Genomic DNA, 20,261 nt, shown 5'->3' with positions numbered 1-20,261 from the left:
TTATAGTTAACGTTTTGATAACAGGAAGGTGTTGGCGGTTTTTCCTTGGTGAGAGGAAACCCCTGACTTGGCATTTCCCAACCATTACCATGTGTTTTCCAGTGGAGGTGTGATTATTCCCGGTAACTGGTGTCATCTGTATCTCCTTAAGTCTAATTACAATTTAATTCAGCTTTTTTTTTTACATGGATTATGGTCAATTCTATAACCTTTAGCTTCCTCTCTCTCTATCTCTGGAACCCAAAGGAAGGACTAGTGTTAATGTGCTGAACACTGGTTTTTCACGGAGAGTTATTAAGTTTACTGGGGGAAAAGTGAGTCATGTTTTGTCTGGAGTCTCTGCTAGTCTCGCTGTAAGTGTTGACAGTTAGGACGGTGGAGCTGCACGGTTCAAATAGTCGGCTAATGGAGTGATGTCAAAAAAAATAATTAATCAAGGCTGCGTTAAAGACTGCCTGATGTGTGTTAGTACACCTACACTCATTGGTTCAACCCAGGATAGGCCACTGTCTTATTTCATATGAACTATTCAGGAAAACAGCAATTTTGTGAGTCTCATTTGCATTCACAATCCTAGATTCCCTGAAATGAAACACATTACACTAATACAAGTAGGTACCATCACATCTTACTCTCCCAACCAAACCACCTACAGCGTGAGGCAGCAAGAACAATTCGAGTCCATTTGGATTTTCTACAACGGCAGTCTCCATCACAGATAAGGTCCCATCAAATCCAAATGAACTCCTCCTGAACTCTCCATGTAAATGGAAGCTGTGAATGCGGGCAGACGTAATTAGTGCTTTTGCCACAGGCCAGAAATAAACGGGAGTCCGCAGGCAACTGCTCTTTTGGCTCGCTGACTGGTTCTGGTCGTGACATGCTTAACAGAAGCGGGATTTTCTTTTTAATGCGAAGCTATCTGTGTTTGAATATTCTAAATATTGTTATACATTCTCAGACAACATCTTACTTTGATGAATTTACAATCTATTTGCCCTATCGTAGCTTGTTGCTGTGGCACACCGGGTTGCCTATATTGTATTTAAATAAAATCCACCACCGAAGGCTGGATTGTCAGCCTTATTTGTCTTTTTAGTTAGCTAGATGCCCATCAAATGGAAATATACTCATGTAAATCATCTGCATTATTTCAGAAACATTTAGAAATTTTGGACTTCCACTAGAATTTGAAGATCTGTGCTTTTGAACAATTCTTGGTATAACAACATGTCTGAGTCTGATGGACCCACTAGGGTCCTACATGAGGTGAAGACAGGGGTCATGGACTAGTTGAGGTTGAGAAAAGCTGCTTTTTAGGTTCCACAAACCCTTCAAGGCAGTGATAAATGGTGCTCATTGGATTCCGGGAGGCAAAGGCACTTTGTCTTTGTGTACAAATAGCTTTTATTTTTCTGTGCCAACCATCACTGGCTTCCTCCGAAACAACTTTTCATCCATGCAGTACTAAAAGTCTTGAAAAGCCAGACTAATGAAACTGCTATAGCGGATGACTTAGCAGCTCCTTGTGGCAGAAGGAGACTGTTATGTAATGTCCTGTCTCACCATATTGAAGTCATTTGTCCACTCGGACATCTGATTAAACTTATTGATCGGCTCTGTTCAGGAGGAAGGTTCATCATAGAAGAAGACAACATGGAATGGCTGATAATCTGACATTTAAGGCGCTAGATACACTGTAAATCATCTGACCCTGTCTTGTAAAGGTTTTTTAGTGTCATTGGCCGTGTGAAGCCCCACCCGGCCAAACCACAGGGTACGCTTGTTTACATGCCCTGTGATATCGCTCTAATAACAAGTCAGCATTGAGGTCACGTCAGCAGCGGTCACCTGGGATTCCTGTCATCAGTACAGGTTGTGAATGCACCACACCCCTGCTGGGAAAGAGATGATGCCTCAACACACCATCCCACCACCCCCCCAACTGGGGTTAGTCCTGCTGGGACACAGCAAGACTCCGCAGGCACACTTACCCCCATTCAAAGACATGCTCTTTTCTCTTTAAAAGCCAAGTGAAAGAAAAAGTTTGGTCATAAATTATTGATTTCTGTGAAGGAAGACCTGGAAAACAGTCAGTATTTTGTATTGTATGGTCAGTGTTTTAAATAATGACTAACCCCGCTATAACGAGCATCTCTTAAATGCACAGTCTGTGGTTTCTGCCGCTATGGGTGATCTTTCAATCAAAACAAAATAAAAGACATAAACAGGGCGGGATTTGAATCCGACGTGATTCAAAAAGAAATGTCCGCATACGGCGCGTCACGTTTGGTCATGTTCGCCCACTTCCTCCCTCATTGTCTGACTCTCGTAATTACAAGGGGACAAGGCTTTTGGTTCACTTTGATTTGAAAGTCAGTTAAATGTACCCACCCAGCCGTAGTCACTGACACCCTGGGGTGACCACTGGTGGTACATTTGGAAAAAATAAATAAAACTCAGCAGGCCCAGTATTTTCACAATAACCTTTGATTATAATCTTTAGGACTTTTAATGTGAACATTTTGTGTTATTCTCGTTAAATTGGCATTTAAACTGAGATTTTCACCTTTGGACTTCACCACAACAGTCTGTAAAGGTTCAGTCTGACAAAACCTACTCACGTCCTAGTTTTTAACAGCTTATCTTTTTAAGCTAAGCCCAAAAGCTAGGTTCCATGGTCTAAGGCTCAACCAACACCCGAGAGTCTTCCCTCTCTGGCCACCAGGCCCCTGTTTCTCTAATCCTATTCTTTGAATGGCCTGACATCTTTCACATTCATGGTGGGCCAGCAATTTAATTTCTTTTTGCTCAAGCACTACAAAAGGCTGCGTAATGCACAGGTCCCACTGTGGACTGTTGACTGTGGATCAAGCAAAGTAAAAATAGCATCTATTCTTTCTACATTTTAAAAAACTTCCAGAGTGAATACTACACATAAGATATGTTTGTTTTATTTTAGGTACTTTGGGCTGTGTTATTTGGGTGAACCAGCCCTTTAAAAACAAAGATATTGCTTGAGTCCTAAATGAAATGCCTGGAAACCATTAGTTTATTAAATTATGGTAAGCATGACTCAATAGCATGATACATTCAGCATAACATCTGAACTGACAAAAAACTTTTGAGCGAGCACAGAAACGTATTCATACATTTTTCATGCATTTTGGATTTTTCCGTTCGCGTTCAGTATTTTTTAAAATGACAGGTTTGGCTTTGCCCAATCCACAAAAAGAAAAAGAAAAAGAAAAAAGAGTAGAGAGCCAGTTTGTGTTGTTATGTGCTGTTTGCCTCTTTGTGTGCACTTCTACACTGGAGCTCCCTTCTCAGGGAATGGACACACATGCCCGGTGCTTCCCATCCATCAGCACAACAGCTCAACAGCTGGATGTGATTGAACGTTGCTCCTTTCTGTCCCCTAAGTCCTCTGGAGACACACAAAAACTATCTCTATTTCACACACACACACTCACTCTAGTCTGGCTGTCTCTTTCTTCCCAACTTTCTCTCTCTCTCTCACATCAAACCAAACCTCTGGAGAAAGCCCATTTTCAAGGCACCAGTAGGAGCTCAATCATCCAAACTTCCCTCAAATACCTCCCATGTGTTTTGAATGCGGGCCTCGTATTTCTTTCCTTGCTTTGTTATCCTTAGAAACATTTAACTTCATTGATGGATTTTCATATTAGGCCCCCCCCCTCTCCTCCCCCGAGATGCTGCTTAGCTGCTCGGCCATGCTTGTTTGCACATTAAGCCCAGTTAGCCTTCTGACCCCTTGACACAGAAAGTAAGTGTTTTTGCTGATGCCCTGGCGCTTGGCGGACGCTTTGCTGTCGAGCACAATGTGGGATTCAGTGCTATTGGAGACATCTTCTTGGCACTGGAGGAAGGAAACATTAAACACAGGCTGATGGCTGTAAGACAAGAGAGAGAGATTCAGAGATTCATCATCCTTCTGGCCAGGAACACATCCAGACACTGCTGCCTAGCTCAGTTGGCCCACCACAAGTCAATGAATCATCCTAATTCCTGAGAGTTAATGTGTCTTCTTTATAAAACTGCATTTCTGTGGCTGTGTTAGATAGTGTGCAGACCATCGATTAGCCTAATTCAGCAAACAAGTCACAAAGAATAACCACAACACTGCTCTGGAGGGTGTTTAGATACTTACTCCATGAAAAGTCCCGTCAGTTCATCTCTTTATGAATCATGAATAACTCACTGAAGCACAGTGCTATCACTGAAATCTGGTTACCTTATACTCTGCAGCCTGCTGTTGAAATGCACAGCGATCCTGTTTCTAAATCACAGCCTCCTCGGCCTGTCATCACGGCGTACACTGATAACGTGCAGACATAGCTGGTGAGTGTGTGTCTGTGGGCATGTGTTTAAATAATGTCTTGTCTCAGTCTTTCTCTGTAGTCTTTTAGACGTGTCTGGAGATGTCGTATCGGTGATGATTCATTGTGAACAGCTATATGCAGTCTGCATGGAGTCCAGGCTGCTGACAGAAATGTTATTGCGGAAAGCAGTAGCTATTTGATTTCTATTTTATGTGCAATAACGTCTGGCAAACTTATTGGCCTGCAGTGTCAGGCCAGTGTTAAAAAATGCTAAATGAACTGGATAAATCAAAGAAAAAACACACAGACCATCTATAGTACCTAAGAACTGTAGGCATTAGTCGCCCCCCGCCCCCCCCATCTGCTTTTAACCTGATAGAATAATCTCTGTCATCACCCATGACTGGTTGGTTCACACACTTTACACATCAGCACAGCATTCAGTCAGTGCATGGAATGTGCTTGGCCAAGCAGCAGTGAGGAGAAAAGAAATGGACAACACAGGAGAAAGAAACGCCAGGGACCAAAAAAAAAGGTTCAGTCAAAAGGGGGTGAATTTAACAAAGTGCTCCTAAATGCTGTAAAATAATAGACAGCTATGAGATGAGACGTGGCAGGAAAAACTGCCTTTTAGAAGGCAGAAACCTCGGAGCAGACCCCAGCTCAGGATGGGCAGCCGTCTGTCTTGACCGGTTGGATTCAGTTCAGTTCAATTTTATTTATATAGCACCTTATACAATCAAAATTGTCTCTAGATGCTTTACAGAGATCCAGAGCCTGAACCCCCAAGCAAGCAGAAAGTGGCAAGGAAAAACTCCCTTTTAACAGGAAGAAACCTTGAGCAGGACCCCTCAAGAGATTGAGAGAGAGAGAGAGAGAGAGAGAGAGAGAGAGGGAAGGAGAAATGATATGAATGTTTACTCCTGCTGCCTTATATGCAGCAACAGAATATATGACGAGCTTTACTCAAGCAATTACTTGACTAGAATGTGCATATCAAACAAAAGTTTGATATGCACATATCAGATGATATTCTTCCTCTGGCCACTGAGGTCGGTCAATACAAAAATATTCATGAGAACAGATTGTGTAAGCTGTGTGATTTGGGTGAAGTGGAAAGTGATTTTTTTTTTTTTTAATACTCACAGTTTATGTTGATTTGATCTTAATGTTCCATGAAATGGCTGAACTAAACCTTGAAATATTCCAGATGTCCAGATGAGCAAAAAAAATGGAAACCGTCATGTTTAATTTTGATGTGTTTAAGTTTGTCTCAGAAGCCTGGAAAAGGAGGAAAGCTAGATGGTTTTAGTATTTATTCAGGTTGTATCAATACTACACAGTAAAGGTTAATGTCTGTAGTTTATGAATTTTATTGTACACAGTTCTGACCTTAAGATTTGATTTTGAAATATTCTTCCAACTCCTGCTCCTGGCCTGTATGAGTTTATGTGTAACACAATAATATATTTGATTTGAAAAGTTAACATGACAACAATCGCTGTATCATCCATCTAGACTTAAAGTTGAAGGTTTATGGCTGTTTCAGTGCCCCATGAAACGCGTTTTGGGCTGACAGCGCCGACGTTTCAAAAGCAGCGCGAAACTATTCCACGTCTTACCTGCAGTTGCAACACTTTGGCTCGGGCTCTTGATTGTGACATATCTGTAAGTGTGGAATTTCCTACCTGAAGCAGGTGTTTGCTGAGTTGTTGGACCGTGTTTCTCCTCTTCTCTTTTGTTTCCATCTCCATGTGTCAGTTTGGCTTTAATCCCCGTGATTCCCCTCTCCATATGCTCATTCGCTCTCCTCTGCAGCATTGCTCACAAGGCATCCATGTGTTTCTGTTTCAGAGATGCATCCGCTTGACTCCCAACACTCAGAAGCCTGCTGTTCCATCTGGCTCATCCCTGAGCATCCCATATATTCATGATCCACTACCTGTATCAGTTTTTAGGTTTGTAGTTATGTAAGCACATTACCTCTGGAGGAAAGTCTTAAATCATCTTTTGTTCCAAATTACATCTTTCCCCTCACTCTGTCTCAGTTTCCAGAGCATAAAATGATGATGAAGTGAAGAGTTAGTTCATGATTTTCTTTCGGATTGCGTTTCAGCTGCAGTAGGCCAAGATGCAGTAGGCTAAGCTCAGTATCTATTGGGCAAAACACAACATTTTCACAATAACATACAGTTTAAACTGTTGAATAACTGCCAACACAATATAAGCATGAAGTATCGTCAAGTTATAGACGTGTTGGCAAACAGTGGTTTACATCTACAGCCAGCAGAGTCTTGTTTGCATCCACCAGTAAATGGTTGGTGTTGGTGAGAATCCTCTGTGGACTCCACGCCACATCACATTACACATAGTCATTTGATCCAGTCCTGATGTTGATAAGCACAGCTTTAAAGCAAAGTAGAATATAATTCATTATCTGGACTTACGGTGTCATTGAATGCCTCACTTTGAGCACCACAGGCTATATTTTCCCCATCTTTTCCCCCCCGACTGCTCTGCTTCAACTGAGCCAGGCAAACTCAGCCCAGCATGAACATAACTTCATCATTTCATTACCCGATGGGAGCACGATAACACAAACAGGCTGCTATCATCACATGAATTGTCAGCGACAGCCTCACAGTTGGCCCGAGCCGATCATGTTTGCCTGGCTCTACCGCCGGAGTGTATTCCCATCTCTGTCTCCCTTTATTCCATTGACCTATAGGAGAAGCAGCTGGTTCAGTTTCAGGTCAAGCAAGGTCATGAGACACTTTAGCAGAATCACATTTTTTTGTCTTTTTACACTGTCTTTGATCATCAGTTTCATTTCTCCAAAATAAACTGATCTCTTTATCTTTTCAGCTTTTCAGCTCATAGGGGTCCGGCTCATAGGGGTCCTTTCTTTCCCCCCTCACTTTGGGATCTCATCGGCAGTGCTCCTGTTTTCTGTATAAACTCAATCTTTGGTTTTTGCCCACCCCAAAAGGGCTCAATCTTTTGCTAATGAGGTCCTGCTGCTCACCTGCTTGTCAGATGGGCAACCTGGGAATTAGATTTGTATCGAAATGCTGCGTGGACAGATGGTTTCCATCAGCTTCTGGTAGTTTTTCTGCTCAGGTGTGACTTCCCTTACTTCCTGTTGATCCATGAGCATGGACAGAAAACAGAACAAAACTGAAGTAGTACTGGTATAACAAATCTACTAGGAGAGCATTAAATGTGAGCAATCTCTGGCTCTATTAGCAGCTAGCAGATATTGATATCAATATACTATAGATATACTGCAGAGATACTTCCCCTTTAAGCTGCGTTATATCTTTATATCTTACTTACATTATTGAATTAATCACTGTTCAAATAAACCAAAACCAGCCTTAGACACATAAGAAACTGATCAATGAACAATTCATATTGTTCATTGATCAATATGAATTGTGATGGGTCCCATTGCTGGAACAGTCATAATTATCAGATCATGCTCGGGGTGCAGCTGAAAGGATTTTTAGATACGTGTTTGGAAATCTATGGTAATATGGAATCTAGATATCTTTTCAACTGCAACTGACACTAAATCTGGCTTATTTAACATTTTACAGGCATCAAAAAGCTATACAACACACTAAGTGAAAGGGAAAACCCCAAAAAGCACAATATGCCCTCTTAAAGCGCTTCTCCATGACATCATCATTCAAGTCAAGATGGTTTCCACATGTATGAGACATGACAAATCTCACTGTTTTCCAGGCTTTGTAGTAAGTCCATGCAGTTTTCTCATTGTACTGAAAAGAGTTATTAAGAGAGTGTGCCTTCATTCTAGAGAGATTGAGTATACAGTGTTATCTATGGAATTGACCCCTTTAGGAGGACAGTTCGTGACCTCCTCATTGGGGAGAGGGATTTTCTAAATCCCACATACATGGATGGGACACTGTTTTTGCTGTGGCTGAAGGTTTTGGGGACTGTCTCAGAGCATGTATCTAAAGGGTTTGAAGGCCAACAATGAGATCAGCGCTTTTGTCTTTCAAATGGCAGAACCCCAAGACTCAAACTAGTCCGTCTTAATGTTTCTGACTTTTCTTCACCGTGGCTCCCAGCTCCAAGCCAACTGGTTCCAAATGAAGCTCACTCAGGTATCACATTCACAAGAATGGAACATATGTACAGGCGGGCACATGGACAACCCAAAGCATAATGCCTCCAGCCAGGCCGTCCCCGTCGCAGTACATGGCAGTCAGTGCAATAATGGGGCTCAGTGAGGTAGTTTTTGTGGTTTTTGGTAGAGTAGAGCTAGAAGATTTAAATATATCAGGACTCGGATACACACACAATACTAATGTACTAATATTTTGTAGTGCATGTTTCTATTTCTTTAGAATTATATGTAAAATTGCCCCCAAAAATCACAAAAGTGCATTTTCCAAGTATAGCTTTACAGTTCTGCCCTGAAAGGGTAGAAAGGTTTTTAGGAAGGTTTCTGCAGCAGCATTTAGATCATTTACACTAATGATGCTGCGGGTGAGTCAGCAAGAACAAACGCCTCCATCGACTGGAATGACTTCTTCTCTTAACACATTCTGTGTGAAACACCAGTCAGGGTTTTAGATCATTCTGCTGAAAGATTTTGAACTGACTGAATCTCTGTCTTTGACAGAACAAACAATAGGTATACTTTATTAGCCGGGAGTATGAGTTTATTTACTAAAATTGATATTAACAGTTTGTCAGTGTTTGCACTACATCCTGAAAGCCCCATCATCGCTCCCTTTACAACATCTAACTGGCAGATGTCCGATTTTTATTTAAAGGCCAATATTGGCGAACTGACACATCGATGTAACAGCACGGCTTTTTGACCACAAAGTGCTGCCTTTCAGCAAACCCTCAATCCTTCACTCCAGCTATAATTGAACTAAACACCGGCTTTCAACGAGCTCTTCAGCACCTTTAAAAACAGCCAGCAGCTCTGCAATGCGTTATTTCACAAACTCTGAGCTAGTATGAGTTTGTTCTGGATCGCTGAACATTACTCTACAGAGACGGATCTCTGTGTTGATGGAGACAAATGGGCCTGGCTGAATTCCACATCCCCAGCTGAGGAAACAGAGCGGCTGGCTTGTGCCCAGGGGAGCAGACGCTGCTGAGAGGGAGACACTCAATGAAGAGGGGATTTGCAGAACGAGCAGACGTGCCTTAGATTTGAAATTATGCTCTTTGATACCCATGAGCTCCGTGGGGACCATTAGGAGCAGGGACATCATCGCAGAGGCTGGTTTATTTCCGTTGTCTGGTTCTGAATATAACTCCAGGACTGACGCATTCGGGTCTCAACTTCTTCATGACTCGAAGCAAAAAAAAAAAAAATCCACCTGTAAAAAAAAAAAAAAATCTTTCCGCAATGACACAATCAAACATTGCTGAATGTGTGCGGTTTCTTGTTGAAAAACAGGTGGCCCCGCTCTCCCGTGAAACTCTGTGCCTTGCACATCATTATTCGCCCCCAGCTTTCTCATGTTCCAGCCTTACTCATCTTTGTGTATTGGAAATGTCAGACAAGGGAGTCATTTTACAGCTGATCTGTTGCTCCCTTGAGTATGGAAAGACCTTCCCCTTATGGAACCCTCCACAGTGCATGTGGACTTGATGTAGGCCTTGTATCTATCATCTGTATGTTTATACAGGTAGGGTAAATCCAGGTTCAAATCAATATTTGGACATAAAAGGTTAATGGATACTAGTTTGCGTTGCTGAAGTTCACCACCTTTGTAGGTAAAGCAGAAAAGAGTTATTCTCATCAGAAAACCTTCCACATCAGTTTTTATACAATTTAATTTTCCTTCCTTTTTTTATGTTAAGCAAGACTACACTGTAAGAGGCTAGCTAACGGCTCTGTGAGGGTGTATCGTACAGCGTTACGGCTAAGGCATAAGGCTTATATTCTGAGGTTTAGCAGGTAGCCTCTATTGTTTGCCGTGGGAATCGTCTTAGTTTATTGGCACATTTAGCACATTATACAGCAGAGATTCATGGGAATGTAATATGTTGTTTAACTGAAAACACTCATTTTAACCAAAGAGCTTTTGTTGCCTAAACCCAACCATAGACTGGACACTCGTCAACCACCTTGGCCACTTTTTTTGTGAGTTTAGTGCAGTACATAGATGTAGTGTTTCCTTCATTCAAGTTGTCAATGAAAATAATCCTTGCAGTGATTAGGGTTTCCCTAAATATATTGCAAATGGATGCATTAATACCAATCAAAAATCATGTAAATAGATAAATCAGTTCATTGACAATTATTGTGTCATTTCAGTCTATCATTTTGATCGACTTTTTCAAACATACAATCAACTGGCCTTCAATGTTCATTGAATATACGTATACCAAATTTGTTTTCCACGTTTTGTTTTTTGCCCTTTTGGCACTTAATCATTGAGTCATGTGATTTAAGTCTGGGATGTTAATTGAGTTTCCTATGAACAGTATGAGGCATTACATTACATATCCTTTCATGAGTTTTTCCAGTGTTTTTTCATAGGAGAAAAATGCAGCCTGTGATCAGAACTAAGCACACAGTTCAAAGCAGTAGAAGAAAGTAACTGTAAGTCTGTCATTTATCATCAGTATTTTTGCAATTGCAAATGTACGTTTTGCATATGTTGTCTCGTTCTCGATCATAAAGGTCTAAAGGCGACAATCAAAGGGACAGGAAAACTCCAAATTTCTCCCCCTGCTGTGCTAACTGCCAGTGCCAGCATCTTTGTAAATGCCTGTTGTCATATGTATATGTGTGTGTATTTAATGCGTATGAACCCTTTAACACACCTGTAATTAGTGTGTATGTTTAATGACATCGAGCCCGGCTGCTCAACACCTGGCAGCCAGTTGCAGGGCTCCAGTCTGACCTTCTGCTCCTCCGTCTCAGGCGACTCTGCGTGTTAGCGACGGCTTTATGATGGCGGGCAGAACATTTCTTTTCTTCTGTGCAGCAGCCAGTCGACATGAGGCATCTGTAGGGTCTGAGCACAACTATAAGCACAGCAGGCAGGAGGAGGCTGGTTATTCTCTAAAATGAGGCCAGCAGAATACAAAACTGAGCACACACAACTACAGGAAGAGGAGGAGGAGGGGGGGGAACAACTGGCAGGAGCTTCCTCAGGGCGATGGACAGACATTTGCTGATCACATGTTGAAGAAGAAGAATTAGAAAAGCACTTTTTTATGGAGTTTATAAGTTGTAACTAACCTATCAATCTATCCATCCGTTCATCTATCCATTTCCTCCTCTCCGTAATCCCTCCAGTGTGTTCTCCCAGGGTCTCCTGCCATGTGTACACCTGAGGAGAGGTGGCCAAGATGGATCCTGATCAGATGCGCGAACCACATCGTGCGGCTCATTTCGATGCAAAGAAGCATCGACTTATTCTGAAATCGAAGTAATGTGGAACTATGCTCAAAGTGCACCACACCACTGAAACCACATCAGCCAGGGTCAGCAGTTCAGTATAAAGTCCTCCGACGGAGCTGCCCCAAAACTTCCTCCACACCCGTAATTTTCCATCAACATCAATCTATGTCATTATATTTTTAAGGTATTCCAGCTATAACTTGACCCAGAAAGAACAAATTTAAGATATCAACAACCTCAGCTGCCTAAAATAATGTGCTTCAAAACCAGTAAATCATAACAAATTAAAATTCTTCCTGAAAGTTATGTTGTCTCATCTGGCAGCCCTCTCGCCAATTCAAACGTCAGCAAACTATTCGTAACATCATAATCGGGTGATTTATGGAGCTTGACTACATTTACTCTCAGCTCACTGTTGAATATTTAAAGCAACAACAGTGACCTGACATGTCTGGATTTTGTCCTGGTTCAGTTTTTTTCCAGACAACCGTGTTCTACCAGAGCCCCCTCACTTTATTTTGACCTCAAAATGAAAAAGTTTTGATAATCTTTTGGGTTTCCTGCTATTATTACAGATAAAAGGCCAGAGTTACAAAAATAAAACCCGAGATGTGATATAATGTACATTCCCTGTGATACTTAGAAATTTCTAATGCTAGGGTCAGAAGCCAGTCTTGAGCCGGGGTCTGCTCCGAGGTTTCTGCCTTCTAAAAGGCAGTTTTTCCTCGCCACTATTGTGAAGTGCTTGCTCAAGGGGGAATGTTGGGCTCTCTGTATTACAATTTAATTAAAGAGTTTGGTCTAGACCTGCTCTAATTGGAAAGATAACTTTTGTTGTGAATTTGCGCTATATAAATAAACTGAATTGAATTGAATTGGTAGAAAAGACTCCCTGTATCTGTTGTGGGATGAAAGCAACATGTACAAGTTTCATTAGAATTTGTTCATTTTTCTCCATCAACAACAAAAAAATGTCTTTAAAAGCAATTCCGCAGGAACAAATTTAAGAAGAAGGCTTTATTCCTTTTGGAAAATAAACATGTATTATGGTTATGCCGTATTAATGCAGTGGATATTTGGTTATGCTGGGCTCCAGGCATTTGTGTTTGGTCCCGTGTGGTTGTGAGGGAGTGTGCTGTTTGTTTTTTCTGCAGCTTTGTGCCTGTAAGGTGTGTCTAAAGAACAGAAATACAGATGTTATTCCTGCTCCCCGTGAGCATGCCTTTGTATGTTTCTGGTGGAGAGGGTTAAGTCCAGTATGAAGTACAAACTCTAGCTCAGCCTTCACTCCCTTATCTTCCTCCCTCCAAAAACATTATTTTCCACATTATCAGAGAATATTGGTATTTGATTCTGCAAAAGAAATGTCCAGCATGATTTTCAAAACTGGGGAATACCTTTCGAAATTCTATTCAGTGAGTTGTGAATTGAATTGCTGGAATAAAACTCCCTTCTTTCAAGAGTCTTGTCTGGCAGAAAAAATAAAATATATATATATCACAGCTTGAGTTTGAGTGACATGCGTCAACCTTCCCGCTGTCATCTGCTACGGGTCAGGCTCTTACAGTGCAGAGAACATGGGGGGTGGGGGGAATCAGTCGAGATTGTGTTGTAAAGACTGACACATGTTAAGGTTCGAAAATATGTTCAGAGGTGACGAGGTCGTGGAGGATTTTCCATCCGGCAGTGACTTATTTTTTCCTCTCCTCACATCTCCTCAGACTGTAAAGCTACCTTTTCTCAGTAATGACTTAAAGTTCAGGAAAACTCTTAAATCTGTACCTTATTCCCAATTTTTTTTTTTTTTTTTTGCCTTGGCTCTCAGAAGCTGAAATGGCGTGGGTGTGTGAATAAATCTTGAGGGATTCCGCTTCACCTTGTGCTACTTCTTTCACTGAAAACAGTCTTGAGCGAAGAAGGATGAAGAGCTAATCCCTTTTACCTTCTGCGGACTCGTTAGCCTCAAACGCCCCAGTTCGGGGATGCATCTGCAGATGTTGAGGATTTTACATTCTGACTTTCCAGGCGTTAGGCTTTCCCTTGGCGTTTACGTAATGTCCAAACTGTATCCAAGAGCTCTCGCCTGGGATCTGTGGGCTTCATTCCAAGCAAATCGTCATTAGATCGCAGAAAATCACCCTAAGCACATATGAAAGCCATATGTCTGACTGAGAGAGATTTACAGTGTGTGTAAAGGCAGGAATAATCTCTCCCTCTTTTATTGCCATTCTCATTCAGTCTGTCTCTCTGTCATACAGACACACATTCAGACATATTCAGACGCTTAGCCTTTCTGTTAATCTCAGTGTATTTTCAGGTGTGTCATGGTAGCTGGCTGAGCACAGAGGGTCTAGTCATCCACAGGCCCTGTCCTCATATGTAACAACACTGGACCAGTGGGGGTCTTAGAAGGTTGATATACACTGTATGTTCAACTATGCAGTGTTTAAACTTCACCTGCCGCATATTGTGTTCACATGCTACTATTATCTTTAGCAAAATACCATCTGGATTAAACTTTTCTTCAGCATATTCAACATAATAATCATATTGAAACTATCATCACATTATTCGCGCATGGCCACAAACGTTAATGTATTGATTATGTTTTTACTTAAAGTTAAGTTACAACAAAACTCAAACTTAAGTGGTTAGGTCCTACACGATTACCTGTCTAGACATCATACGTACATGACATTCTTAAATTTCCACAAACAGGGTCAGTAGGGCTCAACCATGTAAATTTAATTCAATTCACAACAAAAGCTATCTCATGACACTTTCCGATTATAGCATTTCTAGAACTTACTCTTTCATTAAATTTTATAATACAGAGAATCCAACATTTCCCCCCATAAGCAAGGCAGAAACCTCGGAGCAGACCCCGGCTCTAGGTGGGCGGCCATCTGCCACTTACACTCCAGTGGATGAGAATACTGCCATTGTTCCATGGAAATGTAATTTACTGAACTCTGGGCTGACTCTTAAGGTTCCCAAAATATAACATTTAATATTTTTTAAAAAACCTGTTGTATTGTTATATCACAAATTCAGTAAAATAGTCCTGTGGAGCTGTGTAATTGTGTAATCTGAGCTAAATATCATATAGCAATGTTGTTGTTGTCGAAGTATACATGACAGTATTTGTCTTTTTAAGTTGACATTGCCTTAATTTGATTAAGATTAGTTTCTGTCCACACATCACAAATTAAAGTCAAAACAAGACTAATTGATGGCAGAAGTGAAGAACAGAACACCAAAATAACTGAAATTCAGAATCAGGTTATTCTCATTAAATAGTAGTTATTTCTAATGTGAGAATAATAGAATTAAATATTCAAAACAGCTTGAATTTAACATTGTTAAACTAAATATGGTTCAGCCATAAAAATTAAAGAACCCACAAGGTCACAAGATATGTTTCATTTTCCCAGATTAAAGCGACCACTCTTCCTCTCCTGAAATAAATTCGCTGTTGACAGAATTTTCCTACAGTGCAGTGGTTTTTATATGTTTTATAGATCTATCTGTAATGTACTTTAAGCAAATGAAACGAATTCCTGTGGACCCTTTCATCATAGACCAATCTTCATGCAAGAAATCCCTCATTGTAAAGATAAAACATGAACTCAGCAAAAGTAATCGTGTTTAAAAAAAAAAACAATCAAATAATGTAATGACTCCCAAACTCAAGCTATTAAGTTTAACCAAGCAATGTTGTGGCCATTGCAGCTCTCTTTTCCATTCACTGCACCAAGGAAATAACCGGCCGGGATTACTTTTAATCACGGTGAAAATTCCCCAAAAATCTTTTTTATTTCTAGACAGAAGTCTGCTTGATGTGCTGCACAGCTGTAATTTCCACCGACATATTCAGTCCTAGTACAGATGTCATAACACTCCATCCATCTGATGCAGTTTGACAGATACTCTCAATATGTCAGTCAGCTCTGCGGGCTCTGCTTTGCGATTGACAGCGTGTCAGCGAAAGGGCTTTTGCATGATAATCATCAAGACGTTTTTGTAAAATTAAATGTCCATTTGATGCCCTCCGTCAGGGATTTTTGTAACGTGGATGTCATTCAACTCTCTCTGCCTAAAAGCTCTTTCATGGATACTACTGTCAGTACCTGTGCTTTGGTGCCAGTATTATTTTTCAGAATCTTGCTTTGTTCACCAAAATATCATGTGCGGGAAACGTTGTTATTAAAGTTATCAGTTTTGTCTTGTGTCTATGTTGTGTTGTGATTTCCTGTTTTATTTTGTTGCTACTTCCTGTCTGTGTCTATTGTCGTGAGCTTTGCCTTTTCCCTTTGTCTGTTTTCCCTCCTTTGGGATTACCTGTCTCCGCCCTGATTGTTTCCACCTGTGTCCTTACCTTGTGTGTATATATAGTCCTCGTCCCCCTTTGTCCTGTGCCAGTTTGTCTTGTCGATTGTGTTGAACAACAAGCGTCTCCATGCCTTTGCTATTGTCGAGTCTTGTTATTTTGTTACTTTGCTCCAGTGATTTTCAGTTCGTTTTCTTAGCCAAGCTTCAGTCTAGTGAGTTTTTGTTTCTTAGTATAGTTTTTTCCTCTTTGAAGAGTGATTTTCAGTTTTGTGCTTTTGGAAATAAAAACTTTTATTTTGAAACTTTAAGAGTCGTGCATTTGGGTTCTGGTCCGTAGTTCAGTCCTGACACAAAAACCTATTTTGTCTTTAAATTTCTGGTTGGCTTTACTATTGTCAAACTTAATCTGTAGACCCTTAAGTGGTTTACACCTAGTGTGAATAACTTGCTGTGTGTTGGCTTGATGGTTCCTGTGGTGAAATATTTCAATAGCTCTTAGCATATGTTAATGCAGGTTATTAAATCACTAACATCATTTGCATCCTTCATAAATGATCAACAAACCAGATGATTTTTATTGGCAATCACGCATGCAATGTAGAGTAGCCAATTAACTTAATTTATAGCAAATAGCAAAGTCCCACAGTTACAGAAACCATTAAATCTATCAATCTATCTGACTGCTTTTAATTTCACATCACCTTCGTCTGCTCATTGGAAGCCACTGCTAGTTAAAGTCAATCAAATATCCTGGAACAAGACAGCCTCATCAGTCCTGAGAATAATCCATCAAGTTGCCTGGTAGGCATTCATTTTGTGATTAACGGCCTCCTTCCTCTTTTAAGGTAATAACTCTGAGGAGTGACGTCGAGTTCCAGGAACAGAACTGCTGGAAAATGGAGAATAATGTTGTTTGTATTGGAACCGATGGCTGTAAACTGTTTCACTGAGGTTTATTGGATCGTACTTTGGAAATCTGCCAATTTTTTTTTGCATTGAGCAGCACATTTATGCTCAGACTCCATTTAGGATGTCATACTTTCTCCAGTGAGCTTTCGACACCTGTATTTGTTGCCTTTCTCACCACTTAACTTAGAGGATCGATCCCTCGAAAGTCAACTGCAAACTGCTGAAGTAAAGTCCACCAATCAATTTACACTCATGATATGCCTCAGGTGACCAGAAAATGGACTGAGGCAGCTCGTCAGCAAGGTGATTTAATAACCTTCACTCTGTGTAATTACTCTTAAATTTAGTAAATCTGAGAATATCACCAGTCTAGTTCGGCAAGACCTACAAGATCGTTCAAGATAATCAAACTTAAATGGTGTAGAAATTATGTCAAATGGTATTTACTGTATTTACTGTACTCATGGTGCATTCATGATTTTTGTGTGCAATGATGGGTTATTAGTGACATTGTAGATGTGTTCATTTTCCAATCTGACCTCCAAACTGGAAAACGAATACCGTTTAAGGCTGTTTTAACAGTTTCCGAGAAAATCAGGAAAATAGAGGTAATGACTGATGTTTTGGCCACTTTGACTTGCCCATTTACAAATCTGGCTGACGCAAAGCAACGTTAGCGTTCATTTGCAATATTCATTCTCCTTTCAGCACTGGCTTGGTGTTTGTCATTTCACTACAGCTGCCTGCTACAGTGCTGGAAATGAGGTTAATGAGAGCATAGAGCGTGAATAAAAAACTGTAAATCTGTGTGCTGTACAACCAAAAACAAAACAAACAAACAAAAAAAGACCACAAAGAGAAATTGAAGCTAAAAAAAAAAAGTTCTGTAGAACTAAAGAGCATGGCTTACACCTGTTCTAACTGGAAAGTGTCATGTTTTGGTTCTGTATAAATAAATTGAATTGAATTGTATCGAATTAAATTGAGACCCTGCGATTGACTGGCGACCAGTCCAGGATGGACCCCGCCTCTCGCCTGTAGTCAGCTGGGCTCCAGCTCCCCCGCAACCATGACGGATAAGCGCTATAGAAAATGGATGGATGAATTGAATTGAATTGAAGCGAATTGAACTGCAATGAACTGAACTGAATTGAAATCAATTGAAAAGTGAGGACCAGTCACAGTTTGGGTTCATCTGCAAACCCCTTTCACGTCACATTAATTTAATAATAAATAAATGCAGCATTTTTAAAAGGAACAAAAGGACAAAAATTATCAGAGAAGTTGCAACAACACCAGGAATAAAAAATGTATAAACTCCTGCTACACTCATCTGCCACACCTGCATTAATCCCGGATTCCCTGAATAATCTGGCCTCTTTTTCTGCAATCAGTTAGGAAAATCTAAGTTCACATTTGTTTTTATTCTTCGTGCAGGAAGCTTAAGTTAACCTTCTCCTCTGCCTCTGCGTCCGCTTGTGATAATGTGACAAAGGGGTGCAACCAAGATGAATGAACTGTAAACTTAACATCTATGTGCAGATTGTTTCAGGGACTCGGTGAAATATGCATTCTTCAAATAAAATGATCCGTGGTGCTCAGATGATTCATAGAGGTACTCTTTGGGTGTTGTCGCAGGCCATGTAGCTTCAGTGACCTTCCTCCCGTGTGCTTTTGATGCAGGTGTGCTATAGGCCTACAGTGACATTGTGATGGATGAAGGCTCTTGGCCCAGCAGCAGGAACGTCAAAGGAACGCCTTTGACCTACACTTTCCTCCATCTTAAACACATGCATTACCTAGGTAATAAAGTTTTCTAGAGAAGAGAGCTCAGGGGCCAGAGCTAACACTGCAGGTAGTGTTGCAAGAAAGACAAGCAGAGTCAACATTAGTGTAAATGATCCCATACCCCCCCAATATAGGGTATTAAGTTGTATTAAAATATCTTTGGAATCAGGTTGGAACTGATAACAGACAGATTTTAAGGTTCCGGTTTCGCAAAATGATGCAATAAAAGACTTCTCAACCTTTCCTTTAAGGCTTTTCCCCCCCATTTTTATTATACACTTTGTTTTTGTCTGTTCATGTGTCATGCTTTTCCATTGGGTGTGTGTCTAGACTGCATGCTGTGCACATGTGAGTCACTGTTAATGAAAGGGCTTTGAAGTGTACCCCCTTTATTTACTGTCAGTGATGGAGACAAGGAAAAACCCTGCAGTTTAACACCTTTCAGGCTGATACAACAGTTTATGTCAGAATTTGCTTTATTCTTTCATAATCTTCTGATTAAACATTTCATTAAAACACTCACTTTCAGCATGACAGATGAATGTAGATTTCAGACTGTCCATACGCAAAATATCTGACCGAGTTTAGTTTTTATTAAAGTCTACTATCAGCCTATAAGATTGTTTAATTTGCAATTCTGTTTGACCATGGATAAAGTGAATATTCTTGCCCTGAGGCACCAGAGAGGCTTTCTGACCCTCAGTCCCTCTCAATCATAAAACTTACAATTTGTACGTGTTGTAATACCGACACATTTCTTCAAACGAGAAGATGTAGTGCTATAAGAAAACTTTGACTATTTAAGCCACAATAACTTGAAAAAGGAAAACAAGACATACATCATTTCAGGTCAATACCATTCTGATGAGATGTATTCTTATTTATAATGATTACCCTAGACAATATTTTTGCTACTCAGAGACAACATTTTATGACCTACAGAAATGGAAAGAATCTGATTGAGTAGTTTGGGTATAGATATTTCTTAAACTAAGCAGAACCCATCAATTCTTTATTTTATTTTTTTAACTGATCAGTTCAATTCAATTTTCAATTCAATTTATTTATATAGCACCTTATACAATCAAAATTGTCTCTAGATGCTTTACAGAGACCCAGAGCCTGAACCCCCGAGCAAGCAGACAGTGGCAAGAAAAAAACTCCCTTTTAACAGGAAGAAACCTTGAGCAGGACCCAGCTTGCAAGGGAGAACTATCCTGATAGAAGAACAACATGGTCATGGTCACAAGCAGCGTTAGGGGTCACACAGTCTAAAAGTAACAATTTCCTGTAAAATACTACTATTAGTATTAATGAAATAATACCGTGCTCTACTAACAGAATTTAGGCATTATTGTTACTTAATATGTTGAGGAAATTATGATTGATGATTATTATGATGCAATTTTGTCATCTGGAGTTGACAGTGTGACACACTAAACACAAACTTGAGCTTCCTGCTATGAAACATTAACCTCTTC

At 40.4% G+C, this 20,261-nt stretch overlaps 1 protein-coding gene across 1 annotated transcript in view; it reads left to right on the top strand.

Moving 5' to 3' along the window:
* Positions 1-18,966, top strand: part of prkx (protein kinase X-linked) — a 52,133-nt gene extending 33,167 nt beyond the window's left edge. The window contains exon 7 of the mRNA XM_046382078.1: positions 18,676-18,966. Within this exon, the coding sequence (XP_046238034.1) occupies positions 18,676-18,705 (30 nt within the window). The 3' untranslated portion in view covers positions 18,706-18,966. The remainder of the gene's footprint in view (positions 1-18,675) is intronic.
* The last annotated feature ends 1,295 nt before the right edge of the window (positions 18,967-20,261 follow it).

The sequence above is a fragment of the Scatophagus argus genome, chromosome 24 (assembly GCF_020382885.2).
Source record: "Scatophagus argus isolate fScaArg1 chromosome 24, fScaArg1.pri, whole genome shotgun sequence".
NCBI classification, from domain to species: domain Eukaryota; kingdom Metazoa; phylum Chordata; class Actinopteri; family Scatophagidae; genus Scatophagus; species Scatophagus argus.
The sequence above is the reverse complement of the archived record's forward strand: the minus strand, read 5'-3'. Positions and strand labels throughout refer to the sequence as shown.